Raw genomic sequence first — 15,076 nt, 5'->3', positions numbered from 1 at the left:
CACGTGCTCAGATTTTCCGCCTTTGTTTTGGTATCATTTTCCAGTTGTTTTTTCCCCTCAAAACTGCTGCTTATTGAAAGCTTCACTTGGAATAGTGGATGCTTAGAAATTATCAAATCCAGTGCCTGGGTGTTTCTAAAACAGTGCTTGCGTTGAAGCACCCCAAATCTATAGCCATCTTTGGAAATACAGGCTTTTAATTTCTCTGCTTGCTCATGCCTACCAGAGGGATCATATGTCCTTTCTTCCTGAAGTGTTTGAAAGGTGCTGTAGAAGTGTGCAATGACACTGTGTGTTAGAGCAGCATGACAGAAATGCCTTGCATGTGTAGGAATTATGTTTTTCCCGTGGGTCTTTTCCTGAAAGCCACTAAAACAAGGAAGAAACCCACATGTGGAAAAACTTTCCTGTTAGCTGGTAAATGAAGGAATAACACTGCCATTCTGCTGTTGGCAGACTTCAGTTAAAGAAGGTGTTGCGATTTTGCAGGTCTGTCACTGGAGCGCTCAACCAACTCAATTGCCTCACGTGCTCGACTGTGTGAAAGGGAGGAAGAAGTCATGGCTTGTTTTGAGACGGCATGTGTCATTGCCCAGGTGTACTTGCAGGAGCTTGAAAAGGTAAGAAGAAATGTGCTCAGGGTGTTACCTGGTGGCCTGGGTAGAATTTCCAGCATTTTGACAGCAAAAATGAGTGATCGAACAATGAGCATGAGAACAAGTTGGAAGGAGTGAGGGTGTCTCAGTATAAGGAGTTGCAAAACAGCAGTTTATCTGGTCTGTGCCTGTTTCCTCTGAGAGTGTGGTCTGGAAACCAGTTTTGCCTGTGGTAAAGCACTGAATGCTTCAGATCTGCTCAGGTTGTATTTCAAGTTTTAACACTAAAGAGGGACTACAAACTTTGTATAGCAAGCACCAACGTGAAGGAACTCAAGACATTACATATCTGTAATGTAAGTGATCTGCAGTAGTGGATATTGAGATCCTGTAACAAGCTGAAAGTAACCTTCTTGGGTTACACAGCAGTTTAATTGCTGGTGCTTCATCTCCTCCAAGTAAAACTGGAGGAACCTAGACCATTAGGAGCAAGTTAACTGCTTAGTAGTGGTTGGCTAGAATGCTAAGATGAATACTGTGAGCCCTCCACTGAGCTGTAATACATGCTGCCGATGTGCAGGGCGTGTGCTTAGTAGTCTCTGTCTAACTTTGTGTAGCGAAGTTTAACAGGGCACACAATGCTCTTCCATGCCCTTCCTTTGCCACACATTATGCTTGATACCAGCAGCCCTGATGGCAATGCATATTACATGTTTTTCTGTAACTTAATGGCCTTTGACCTTCTGACCAGACGTTTCTGCTCTTCTCTGCAGCAAGGAATGTGTCTGTTCCAGGTTTTGTTTTTAAATACATTAAAACAAGAAGAAAGGAGCTTAGTACATATATAAAAATTCATTAAGAAAGCCAACTATCAAGTTATCTGGTCTGTTTCTTTGTAGGAAAAAGCTGAATGGCTTTTTTATTTAAAATTAAGTACTGTTCTTCCCTTGTGGAAGGACAAGTTCCTGCCAGTACTGGGTACTGTAAATGTTGTTACTGACAGCTTGTGCCTGCAAAGAAGGGAAGGAGTTTGAACAATAATTCGTTCATCTTTTGGATACAGAAACGAGGATGCAGGCTTACTGATAGATATGTACTAATAGTCCATGGGCTTTCTGCAGTCCTGGGTGCAAACCCCTGCTTTGGAGAGCCCACAAAGGGCAACTTTCAGCAATGAAATATGTTCGTTACCAGTAAGTACGCAAAAGCAAGAAGGATTTGAGAGGAGAAACAAGAGAAAGGGCGAAGAATCTTCCCTCAGGACTCCTGATACTTTACTAAGTCTTAACAAATATTTACATTATGCGAAGCTAGGCATACATACTCAAACATTGCATTAATATTTCTGTGCAAGATGCTGGATCTATGTGGTTGGCGTAGTACTTCTGAAGACCTCAGTATTAATGTGTAGCTTTCTACTTTACTAAAGCTTGGAAAGTAATAAGGGGTGATGTTTCAAAACTTGTATGCAGAATATTTCATTGAAGTCACTGTATAGTTTAAAGTTGACTTTGAAAGTTGTTTGAGTAGCTAATCAAGGTGAGTTTTTCAAGTAGTCTGAGGAGGTATCTGGTGGCAGAAGCTAACATTTTATTGTTGAAGATATCTCTGGCTCATGAAGAGCTGGCTAGTTCGAACAGTTTCCTGTAATTCCAGATGGTTTCTTTCCTCCCCCTCAGACCCTGAACAACACACATTCAAGGACTATCAAAGGCAGCAACGTGACTTACTCTGAGTTTGAACTTTCCTACTTCCTGGAAGCAGCTCTACAGAGTGCCTATGTGACTCATCTGAAGAAGGGGTAGGTGGATGCAGATGTTAATAAAACCAGATAATATTGCATGTTTTGGCTTGGAACAGATGAAGCCTTATGTCTTTGTATGTGTTCTGTTGTGACTACTTTTGCTGCTGGCTCACCTCAGGTCCCCTCAGTGTCTTTCCCTCCCTCCTATTTTTTTCTCTCTGTCTCTCTTAAGAGCCCTAAGCCTAGTTTTTCCACACCCATAAGTAGCGTGGAGTAGAACAATTTTTTTTTGTCTTGAGTCGGCTCTGTTCTCTGTGAGGACGAGGGGAATTTGACCGTAGAAAGAGGGTGGAGTTTACACTGCTGTGTGCTTTTAAAATGCTCAACCAGGGGGCCTGGCTAAGAACTCAGTGAAGTCTTAAGGGTAGTTTCTTTCATTTGTTTGTTTAAGATCTTAAATATCCTGATCAATACCCCAAATCTGTGTGGTTTTACTAGAGAGAATGTGTGCAGAACAGCGCTGCTCCAGATTTTATGTTGCGCCTCTGAAATACAGCTCCCAGTGAACCTTGAAAGGGCAAGGCAAGTTGGTGGCTGCAAGCCTACAGTGAGTTTCACCTGAAAAAAAACCTTCTCATGAACAATAAAAAAGGCATTGCAAATGCCGACTTCCAAAGGCCATTGGTGAGGGCACACTGTTCCCTAAACCAGGCCATGTCTTCAAAACATGATCAACTCTTAACTGATGGAGAGATTGCTATTTAGGAAAAGTGTCTATTCAACATATATAAACAGTACTTGCAAGAATCCATCTTTTCCTAGTCCTGTTCTTGCATCATATTATCCCATTTGTTCTCAAGGACTTGTAAACTGAATTTCTCACAGCTCAGTGTAATACTTCTGGTCAAAGTTCTATAAACTTTTTTTAAGCAAACCATCATTGAAAGTATTTTATTTGGTTGGGTTTTACCTTCATCTCCAGTCAAAGATACTTTCTGTCATATTCTTCACTCTTCCTTTTCCTGACAAGTAAAATGGAGAAGAAAACGAAAAGTGAGGGGAGATTTGAAAGGAAGAAAACTGGGGCGGGGGGAGAATCCTAGCAAAAAATCAGTTTAAATTTTTCTGTAGAAAATTGATACCATTTTTTTGATCCTGTTGGAGGAGAAGTTGCTTCTTGTTAAGGGACTTTTTTCTAGTTTTTTATTCCCTAAGTATGACTTTAAATGCAACTGTGATTAGCCTCTGTTCCCCATTCTTTCATTAAAAGCCTGCATGTACAGTGAACCATACTTGTAAGCCTATCCATGAGAGGTGCCTTCAAGAAAGCCTTGCTTAACCCAAAAGTTTACAAATACACAAAGCCCAAATGTTGTAAAGTGACCCCTTTAGTCAGGTGAGTACAAGTTTATGTGTAAGGAGAGTATGGACTTAGACTGATACTACACCTTATATACCTGAGCAGTAAGGGACAAGTATGTGGTTTTCTGGGGTGAGTTGGTGTTGACCAGCTGTGGCACAAGCGTGTGCTTTCCTACCCTTTCGCCTTTCTCATGGTGAGCAAAAAGCTCAGGTCTTGCCAGTAAGCTCATTAACTATGTGATAAAATAAAATGTCATTTAGAACATATGGCACTGATGTCCTCTAGGCACCTTTTGAATATCAAACTCATGTTCATTTTATTCAGCGACATTTTAATTCAGTCTTCATCAGTTCAATATATCCAGTGGGTTGTTTTAGCTGTTACTGTGGGCCCTGCTTGCTCCCTTCCCATGTTAGTTTATTGACAGCCTTTAAAAGAAAAAATCCAAAACAGACCCCCCCACACCACAAAATCCAGTAAACAAACTCCACAAAAAACCCTACGGGAAAACAATTTGGAATTAAAATACATGTGTGAATTAAGCAGCGCTTTGTTGCAGCAATTCGGCTTATAATCAATCAGCTGCAAAATATTCTCTGTAGCTGTCTCCTGATAAAGGAGCATCTGGTTGGTGTGATGGAGCTCCCGTGGCTGGGATGGGAGTGGAGCCCCAAGGGCTCGCCTCGCCTCCTCCGGTGCGAGTGACAGACACCAGCCGGGGGAACGCGAAGGTCCGGTGGGGCAGGAGGGAGCCGGGTGGGACTTTGCGGCGTGTCTCTGCCCCCCCGCTGGCGGTCATGTGCGGTGTCTGCCACGAGAGGGCGTCAGCGGCATTGGGATATGTTAAGGAAAGAGGCGGGAAGTGGGAAGAAGCTTTTTGGGATGCTTCATGTGTATAATAAATTTCTCCACCCAATATTGATCAGCTCAAAGAAATGCTTTTGTTCTCCTTATTGCTTCCAGCATGTCCAGGTAGGAAATAAGCCTTGGATGATGAATGCTTAAGCTGGCAGGGGGGTAGGTCCTATCAGGTGGATTGTCCTTCCCCAGAGGTATGTGTACAAAAGAAATAGTGAGTACTTTATTCTTGTCTCGCCAGGCGGAAGAGCTGAGGGATATGAGTGGTGTTGTGCTTTTGTTCCTGCTGGCAGGAACAGGCATGCATCTCTTGGAGCATTCTCGGGAATGTCCTTTTCTCTTGCAGTGTGCAGCGGAAAGAAGGCACCAGTACAAAACAAAGGTCCAGTCTCCCTTTGAGATATTGAGCCGCCAGCTGGAAGGACCAGCAAGTCTTGCAGCTGTGGAAGTCCCAGATGCTTTTAATAAGATGTTTACTTAAAAATATTGTGTTGCTGAAGACATGTTGCCTGCAGTTGTTTGCTCTGCTGCATCCCAGGAAAGCTTTCTTTTATTCTTCCAGCGAGCAGTGTTGATGCTGTGCATGCAGAATATAGGCAGGCAGATGCTGTCATACTGTAGGAGGCAGTCACTTGTCTTTTACGTTAGCATCTGCACTGGGTTTTGGGTTTTGTTGTGGATTTTTTTTGATGTGGATATGTGAAGATTGGGCTCATTTCTTACTGCCTTTCTTTTCAGACTTTTGGATAGGTGTTACTACTTTATACTATTACGGATGGGGGCTTTGATCAAGATGTTCTTAGCGTTTTCCTAGGGTAAACAGGCTTGACCTGTGTGAAGTAATGGTTATATGTATGCTGCTCTCTTAATGGCACTTGAAGTATGTGTGGAGTTGCACAGGCAAGACAAAGTCAGAGGTTTCTAGAGGATGTGGTTGGTTTTGGAAGCTCCAGATGGGACGCATTTGAAGAAAATTAATTTCTGAAAAATAAATAGTAAGCATTTATTAGAAATTGGATTTCCTTATGGTCCCTCCAGTTAGGACCTATATTACTTTGGAAAACCCTGATGAAAATAAAAGGAGGGAAAGCTTACAACATTTTTTCTCTTCTCCTGTCAGTTTTCTAGAGTGCTCAGTCCCTTTTTGAAATTTTGTAGGCTTCTGTTGCAAGGGCGATTTGAAAGAGTAACTTCATGTATGTGTTGTTTTACAGTAGAATCTAATGTCCTGCCTCCCTTTGTACAGTCTCTGCCAGACTGTTTGTGTTTTCTGAGGAATTTATGTGGGCTTGCTTGTCATTTATCTCCTCTTCAGTCCTCCCAGTCTAGCACCTTATCCAGGACACTGCAGCTGGTAATTTGGGATTGAGTCTTATTGCCTGCTGGATGGATCTAGATAAGTGCTAATCTTTTGTTTTGTGTTATCGTTGTTTGGTGGGGTTTCTTTGAGCACCCCACTTCTGTTAGACCGGCTGCTATTAAGGAAATGATGTGCTTTGTTGGAGTTACTTGTCTTGTGTCTTCATTCATAGGAATCTGAGAAACTGATGCTTACTTCTTCAGGTGCATTTTGGCCTGTGCATGAACAGCTGTTTAAGGAGAGACTGGATTTTTAGAAATCTGGACAAGACACAAAGATGCAAAAGGAGCTGGACAGTGGCAGTGGTGTTGCTGCTATTTGTGTGTTTTGGATACCGCTCTCCCCTGGAGAGGTGGCTCTGCAAACTTCCATGTGGACATCTCAAGATGGTCTCTCCCATCTGTTAGTGGCTAATGGTTTTAACAGTTAATGAGTGTGGATAAAAACATGATCTTCTGGTGCCCGTGTTGTTCAGGGACTCTCTTTGCAGACGGTCCACTCTAGTTCATTACCAATATTTTTCCCAGCAATTTGCATAGAAAACAGTGTATTTATTTTCTTGTATCTTAAAATTTTGTGCAGTGTTAACCAAACAATATGACATAAATGTGATACAACTGCTTTGATTCATGAATGGTAATTAATTACCCTGTATTGATAGGGTACTTGTACAAACAAAGTGTACTTTGGTGCCAAGCTGGACTGACTGGACAAGGTGCTTTTTAAAGTCACAGTTTGTGCTTGTGGTTTTCTGTGTTCATCATTATTAGATTAGCTGTAATTGAGTCCTAAACCACATTTCATCATGTTCTTTTTTTTTTAAATGCCTCTCTTGTCATTTTTGTGGCTAAAACTGAAGCAGTTACTGAGCATGTGCTTTTCCCTTCCTATTCTTCCTCTTTTTTTTTTTTTTTTCTGGCACCTTAGCAGCGCAATAGGGGCCTATGGACTCTTCCAACTCGTTTAATTTCCATGGTCTGATGTTCACTTATGATGCTGTGGCTTCAGGCAGCAGTACCTGGGATTTCCAGATAGTCTTCTGTCCAAATCCTGCAGAGGCTCAAGATGGCTTAGTTTCTGATGTAGACAAAATCAAATGGATTCTCCACGGATTGCTAGAGGCTTTATGTTTGCATCCTTATCAGCTCATGTACATACATGTAGCTGTGTTCAAACACATGTTCTTCTTTTTTTTTTTATTTTCTTCAGGTCCTAATTTTAAAAAAAACCTCAAGTGCGCATTTAGTATGTGAAGGACATCTATTAATGGAACAGTAAGTTCCTTACCATTATGAGTAGAGCAATTCATATGCTTAAAATGAAATGTGTGCTCAGATGGCCTCCTGGCTTGGAGCAGTAGAGTAGAAAGACTTCTGTAGTGAGGTATGTTTGCAGACTGCTGGCAGGTGTCCTCAGTCTCCTGTCATGGCTCAATAACGTTCAATAAAGCTCAAAATGTAAAAGCTGCCAAACAAAATTCTCAGTCCTGTAGAACTGGTATTGTTGTCAGATGCTTTGCACATCTCAGAGTTGAGAGCTCGGAGCAGGAGCCGGTGCTCTCTGAGAGAGCTTGATCACACAAGCACCTGTCTGGAGTGTGGCGAGTGCTGGGTGCTCCTCTTGTGCTTCTACCTTCTGTTGAAGGTACTCATAGAGATCTGTCATGCAGTTCATGGTTTCAACCCTGACTGCTTGCAGATGGGCAGCAATTTGCCATTTGTTCTTTCATTCTCTTCAATGTGTAAGTATTCCTTCCCTTTCCTCTACCCTTCCTCCCCACAGAGCAAGGTGTTTATGCCATGAAGCTTAACTTGGTTTATGGCCTTGTCTAAAAAGTGGAACTGAAATGGTGCTCCCATTCTCTGGGAACAAAACTGTCTCTTTAGTGTGTTCTCTTGGGTTTCTGTCTCTTAAGTATGTGCCAAATGTGGAATTAATTGACTTTGCAAGTGGTCACTAATCTTTCTGATGCGCGTTAGAGGAATTCATTGGTACCTTATTAAGACAAACAGCATTATCCTAACAAGAAATCTAAACATACGGATTTCTTAAAATATTGTATAACTGTTATATGCCACAACTCATCTGTTCAGCCTTTTAAGGACCCCAAGGAAGAGGAAGCACAGGAAACTCCAGTAGTTTTCAGTAACTGAGGAGTGCAGCTGGGCAGGTGCGTTTTGTTTAGATGGAGGAATTTCTTGATTTTGACTTTCTGATAATACATAGCATGTGAACTATCCTGTTCACAGGATTTCGTGTGACTACTCGTGTACATAAATATCACCATGTGCTTTATTGCTTTCCTCAGTTTAAGGTCCAGAGCTGCATCTTTGTGGGTATATTCTTTCCTAGACGCACAGAAAAGCACCTGGTGTGTTGGCCCTGTAGCTGGAGAGCTTGCTGAAGCATTAGAGTCCAGCTTAAAAAAAACTTACTTCCCTTGATAAATTCAAAGCACGTCTTTTGTGTAAGAGAGAAAGTGGCAGGGAAAAAAGACAGCCAGCCTCTGACTTTCTCTACAGGGGCAAGTCTCCAGTGTTTTTGCTCTTGACTTATATCGTTGCTTGCCAGTAGATTGCCCACAATTAGGTAATCTACAGGTTACCTGAAGGTTTAAAATGTTGGGATGAATATTGATTGGAAGTAGGACCACAGGCATTTTGCATTCTGTGACTTGCTGACCATAAGCTTTAGGGCAGCATTTTATGTAGCTGATATTTATGATGAACATGATCAAGTTTTATCCTTCCCAGCATGCACTACCCCACTCCACCCCCAATTATTATTTTTTTAAAATTATTTCTTCAAATGTTTGCCATTGATTCTGGAGTGTAAGGAGGTTTGCGGCGCATGAAGGTGAGTACAAGCGCAGTCTGTACTGCTTATCTGCAAAATTTAATCAGATTGACAGAAAAGGTTGTTATGTTTTGTGGTGCTTTTAGTTTTTTTTTAATGAAGTCTAGATTTTGTCTGCACAGAAAATTCTCCTGGAATAGGCTGAAGTGACAGTTACTGTACCAGTACAACTGCTTATCTGGTTGCCTTTATTTCAGTACAGCATTGCTCCTTTTCTGTTAGCTTGTATTTCTTTAGGTAGCTTCCACCCTGCAATGAAAATGAGCTAAACTATTTTGTAGTTAACTGTAGTGGTAGAATCATGTCCTTAACCTTGAAGAGCTTATAGGCTGCAAGTGTGTTAAGTAGTATGTCCAATGTTTAATCTTTCCTCTCTGCGTCTGTCTTAGTGCTCAGACACGTGATTAAGATACCATTTGGCAATTAGTCTGCTTTGTTCATGGTGTATGCAAAATAAAGTGATTTCCCGCCCCCTCCCCCCCCCCGCAAGTCTAACCACCTTTTAGTGCAGGTTAAGCCGTGCTTGCAGACAGATACTACAACTTAGCCACCTGATAATAAACTGTTTAAACCACTGTAATTTCATCATGTCTGGACCATCAGACACAAGGCATTTAAGCACCACCTAAAAGCAGCCATCATTTAAAAGCATCATGTAGGCTTAATATAATTCAAACAAGTACAATCTGTGTGTACGAAGAGGAGATGTGGATGCTCTTGAGAAGAAGCATCTGCTTTATAAAGATGAGCTATGAAAGGCTTCCAAATGTCCCCTCTGTTAGTCAAATGTGAATGTGATCTTCTCTTAGGAAGCCATCTGGAGTAGGCATGCTACAGTCGCTGCCTTACTCAGTGCCATTGTCCTGTCTGTGCCTCGGAGTGACTTGTCTTGCTACTGCACACTCGCTATTAGTGGTTGTTTCATGGGTTTGTTTGAATGTCAAATTTGTTGCCAAGCTTTGGCACATCATAAAAATATATTTTGTCTCCAATGTTTTTCAGGTTTTTAATGTGGTTTTTTTTCCTGCCTTCCCCACAGAAATATCGTGAAAGGAATGAGGAGTCTGCGAGAAATACTACGGACTGTGGAAACAAAAGCCACTCAGACCTTCAAAATGGTAAGAGGAATGGGAGATGGGTAGGTGGGGTAATCTGCTATGCAGGAATTGTGTGTTTATTGACCAATGTAGTAGGACAAAAATGTATTTGTCCTCACCTGATTGATTGCTGCATTTTTTATTTTTTTTTCCTTTTTTTGGAAGTGATGTGTCAAGTGATGCACTTAATTCAGACTGACCTGCCCAACTGAAACCTCCAAGCCTTCAGACCTGGACATGTGGATTGCTTTTGATTTCTCTTTTTTTTTTTTTTTTTTTTTAATTTTAGTGCATTTTCTAGCCCTGGTAGAAATAGGGATGTATTTAGCTTAACGGTGATGCTCTCAGGTGGTAATGTCTTGTTTTCTTTCTCACTGTTCATTGTGTGCATGCACACCTTTCGCATGTTCGTGTAGAAGCATTAAGTACTTCTGGGTTTTGCAACAAGCAGTGCTTTTTTAGACTCACTTCAGTGGTGTTCCTGTAAAACTCCCTTCGGGACAGTACAGAGTGATTTTAAACTTTGTTTTTATTTCTTTTGTTGGTTATCCTGAGAGCCTCTGGTAAAGAAAGCATGGAGAAAGTTATTTATGTGCCTGTTCAACAACTCAGACCTTTAACTGGTTCTTCCCTGTGTCCCCTTTAAGAGATCTTATCCTGAGGTTGCTCAGGAGGTGATGAGGTCAACAGCATGGAGAATAGCAGTCTTGAAAACATGAATGAAACCTCTGCAGCCTAAAAGCATTGATGTTGATATGACTAAACTTGTTTTGTGCTTGATTCAGCTTTGTGTTTTCTGTAATTCTAGAGAAGTTCAGCAAGGGAGGTGGGCGTGGGTTTGCATAGCATTTTGGATATGAAGAGTGCCAGGTTCCAATGGATGGACTGTATGACTAGCTCACGTGCAAATGCAGAGCTAAAATGAAAATGCAAGCAGCAAGTGTATCCTGGGTGCTTTTTTTGCCTAGATTCCTCACGTATGTGTAGTCTGGAACTTTTGTTCTGTATATTAATCTTCTTGTTGCCTTGTATGTTGAATTGAGAATACAGATGCATATGGAAGTGTGTGCAGGGGATTAGAAGATGTGACTTAAATAACTGTGACACTCAAATGGTTGCATCCTTTTCCAGACTGAGATCAGGGTTCAGGGTTTTTTTCTTGCTTGCCTGTTTTATTATTTTGCTGAAATTAGTCTAACCATCTGCTGTTCCTATACCATGACAGAACATGGCACTCATGGTCCTGTCCCTGTGCAACTGGGGAGAGCTGTACAACCCCTGGAGGATTTATCCCTAAGGGGAAATCTGAAGGTGTTAATCCAATAGTTTTTCCTGGGATTTCTATTTTACTGGAAGTTGCATTTGCATTTTCTTGTTTTTAGAGAGCTGTCAAGAGGGCAAAGGGAGGAACGTGCTTAATTAAACAAGTTTTTCAAGCATGAAAGTGAAATACATGTTGGGTTTTTTTCCTAATTTGTGGGATCACAGTGTTCTTCAAGCATAATGATGCTTTTTTTTTTTAGCCAAAGGCAGTAATAACATAAATCAAAGTCTTGGCCTGTTCTGGTTTGTTTGGTCTTACTCAAAACAAGAGTGAAGCTAATTTACACAGCTACTGTACTGTATGTTAAAATCAAAGACATTAAAAGTATTTGGTGCTTGCCTTTTGAAAGGCTTATCACAAACTGTACTCCTACTTCTGTGTGAACCAGTAGAGGTCTTTCTGTTGCTGGCATAGTGTTTTCCCCTCCCCCCTAAGACTGTAGGAAAAAATATAGGAGAGTTGGCTCCTCAGGGTAAAACTGACTAAATAATGACACACTGAGACGATAAAATAATACTGGCTAATGTTGCAGGGCCCCAGGCCATTTTGCTCATGGTTATTGCTATAAAAAGCATAGAAAAGCCTAGTTAGAAAAAGAAGGCTCTCTGTAACTTGTCAGTAGGAGTGCATGGAAGGTCTTTGGGTTTTCACGGAGTGTTATGTGGCAGTATTTCTCTGAGACACCATCCTGCACTCAAATCGCTTTGCTGTTTGCTAGGTACATCTATGAAACCTCCCTTTCTGGTGTTTAAGAAACAGCGCACACTACTGTGGCTGCATTTTAGACTAATTCAGTGAATTTGTATGTGGTGAGGTAGATGAAAATAAAGTTCCTGTTACCAGATTCAGAAAAATAACTTTTTCTTTGATGCAAGGTTCTTTAACCTCAGTGTGATTTATTTGGTCCTACAGATGTCGTACCTTAAGTGGAATAATGCTTCAATTTATCAATCATACCTATCCTGGTATTTAAAAGAACATTAGTTTTGGTGGCCTTGTAACACATCTGAAGGTGTAAATTACATGTAAAAACCCCATACACAATAGTAATTTCCAGAATGTCCAGTCAAGTTCCAGAATAATATTTACAAGTAATAGGACAGAAGGGCTGAAGTTTCAGCCTGCCTCTGTTCTGTGCAGTATTTACTTCACAGCTTACAATGCTGTGCTGCTTAGAATTCATGGAAGATACCACCCAGTTTGATATCTCCATGCTTGTTTGCATGTTTGCCTATTTACAGTGCAAAAAATTAGAGATTTGGTGGGTAACAAGGACAAATGCCAAAGATAGTTTTGCACCGGCAAGTTAACTTGCTTCCTTTTGGGCCCAGCTTGCCAGCTATGCTTATGAACCAGAAAGCAAATATTTAAGGATCCTCAGCCACTCGATGTTCAAAAAAGTGCATGTGATGTGGCTGTCTCAACACAAAGTTCCTAACCCATTTCTCTCCTCCCTCCATTATTGCAACAAAAAGAGATGCAGTACCCAGATGAAGCTGTAAAATGCCGCAGGAAGAGCGGTATAAACAGATAACGGGTTGATCTTTTAAACCTAATACAAAAGTAGCTCTGGACTGAGACTTGCATACAAGATTCTGAGGCTGACAATGTTGTGAAGTGACATTATACTCCAACTGTGAGATTGTCTCAGCAGTCCATGTGGCCATTGGTGATCTTCATTTACCAAAACGCCCCTTGCTGTCAGGCCTTGTTGATACTTTTTTCCTACAGCATTGCGAAAAGATATGTAAGTGCAAAAGGCTGGCCTTCTCAGAAGAGGGAAGAAACTGCCACTGCTGTAGACTTTTTAGCAGCTTTTTAGGTGGAACGTGGGGAGGGGTGAATTTTTTGTGTTGGAGAAGGCTTAACTGATATATTTTTTTTCTGTACTGTTCACTATCTCTAGACTGCAGCCAAACAGCTAGCCCAAGTACTTCTCCATTCCCTCAGTGAAGACTGTTACTGGAGCCCTTTATCTGATCCGCTTCCTGAGTTCATGAACAAGGAAGATCAGTCTTACATTAGCAATCTTCTTTGTCGGAGGCCCGAGCTGTACACAGAAGAGAAGTAAGCATTCTTTTTTTATTTTAGTTTACTGGCAGGAGGAAGGAGAGTGTTTGAATACTCTTCAGTACTGCTAATTGTGTCACTGATTCATGTCATGGTTTTGTGTGTTCTTGTGTTTAACTTCCCATCAAAAGCCCCGCTGGAAAAATAAAACATTAAACCTGGAGTGCTTGATTTTTTAATTTTTTTTTTCCCAGGAAGGAGGAAAATCCAGTCAAATAGCTGTCTTTGCTATGAAATGGAAATAATCTATTTATGGTTCAGTATAGCTCATCTAGGATATATTGCAGAGCTTTTAATTGTGTGAACCCGCAAAAGAAGGTATTGCCTGGCAAATGAATTATGCATGACATGTTTCAAGTTACTGCTCCTCTTGTGAAATGAGAGAGAGGCTGACAGGATAACTCTTGACCTTCCTCAGAAAAATGTGTTCTGTCTTTTCAGTGCATACTGCCCTCAAGACAACGTAGAAGAGGCTCTTCTTCTCCTCTTAATCAGTGAATCCATGGTAAGCCAAAAATGAGTTTGTAATACTAATAGCACAAAGGAATAGCTAGTGTTTCCGTGTCAAGTCTTTTGGTTGGTTTTGTTTACAGAGTCTTCCCTAGATAAACAGAAGCAAGGATTTGACCACTGAACAGGGAATGCTATTTATTTCTTTGTTAGTGACATCACTTTTATTAAATGGAATGTTAGCGAGGGGGTTTGGGAATTGTCAAGAACAGTAAGCGACTGCATTCACCATAGCTGTATGCAGGTTCTGACATTGAGATACATTGTCTGTAGACAGATGTTTCCATTCAAAACATCTGTGTGGATTTATGGATCAAGAATGAGAGGCAGGGAGCCTTGCCTAAAGCCAGGCATGAGGGTGGTACTCACTGTTTGGCATTTTCAGGGTACAACGTCCTGCTTATATTCCTTAGTCTGCAGGGATAATATTTTAGCTGTGGCAGTCCTGAATGATCTTTGGCAGTTTGTGAATTCCGATGATACAGGGAGTTTTGTCACATGCAGAAACACCCATAATGAACTGCAGTGAAATAATTAGATTTCTTCTATTTATAACATCAGTTGCTTTAAAAAAATCCCTTTAAGAGGAAGGGAAAAAGGTGGAGAAAAACAACTGCATGGAAAACTGCATGGTAACCCGTGATCGTTTTCATGTTCTGAGATGATGCAAATATTCAGAAAATGTGTAAGGAATATTTTCTGAAAACGTAAGAAAAGTTACTTTCCTTTAAATACTGGGTGGTCACTTGTAGCTCAAAGGTGAGACTTGAAAACCTTGGAGCATCAGTGACCCTCTTGGGAATTTTCAAACGGTTTTCAGACAAGTTGAAAAGAAGTACTGTGGAAATTTTGTTTTGTTTTTTGTCATCTGATTCTTCTGGCTCAAGTCCTTCCTCTTTCCTGCAAACTTCTTCAGAACATGGCATTTTAATACTGTTTGCTTTCAGAATTTGGGGAAAGTATGAAGAGGCAGAACCACCCCAAAATATTAAATTGCCTTAAAAATCATGTACATCAGAGTGTTACTTTGTGGTTTCCCGTGCTTTCTAGATTAAGCCTCTACAGTACATCTGCTTTGTGTTTCCAAGGGCTTTGCTGCAGTTAAAGGGCTTTTCATAATCAGAAGTGGAGACTCCAGGAGCAAGGGCTTGTAGAATACCACATGTGCTTCTATTAAAATCAGGAGAACTTGTGTCAGCATGGCTTGTCAGGGCTGATGCAAGTGGGAGGAGGACCAGGGGTCTGCAGCCCCAGCGACAGTACTGGCTGCTTCAGTTTTCTGGGACAGAGCTTGTAGT

The 15,076-nt window shown here is 41.1% G+C and overlaps 1 protein-coding gene across 5 annotated transcripts in view; it reads left to right on the top strand.

Moving 5' to 3' along the window:
* The window catches only part of TTC7A (tetratricopeptide repeat domain 7A), a 172,098-nt gene that overhangs the window by 15,958 nt on the left and 141,064 nt on the right, over positions 1-15,076 (top strand). For all 5 annotated transcript variants that reach the window (XM_037405029.1, XM_037405028.1, XM_037405026.1 and 2 more), the window contains 5 exons: positions 490-620; positions 2,276-2,397; positions 9,817-9,895; positions 13,105-13,265; positions 13,710-13,773. In XM_037405029.1, the coding sequence (XP_037260926.1) occupies positions 490-620; positions 2,276-2,397; positions 9,817-9,895; positions 13,105-13,265; positions 13,710-13,773 (557 nt within the window). The remainder of the gene's footprint in view (positions 1-489; positions 621-2,275; positions 2,398-9,816; positions 9,896-13,104; positions 13,266-13,709; positions 13,774-15,076) is intronic.

Source organism: Falco rusticolus, chromosome 12, assembly GCF_015220075.1.
Source record: "Falco rusticolus isolate bFalRus1 chromosome 12, bFalRus1.pri, whole genome shotgun sequence".
Classification (NCBI taxonomy): domain Eukaryota; kingdom Metazoa; phylum Chordata; class Aves; order Falconiformes; family Falconidae; genus Falco; species Falco rusticolus.
The sequence above is the reverse complement of the archived record's forward strand: the minus strand, read 5'-3'. Positions and strand labels throughout refer to the sequence as shown.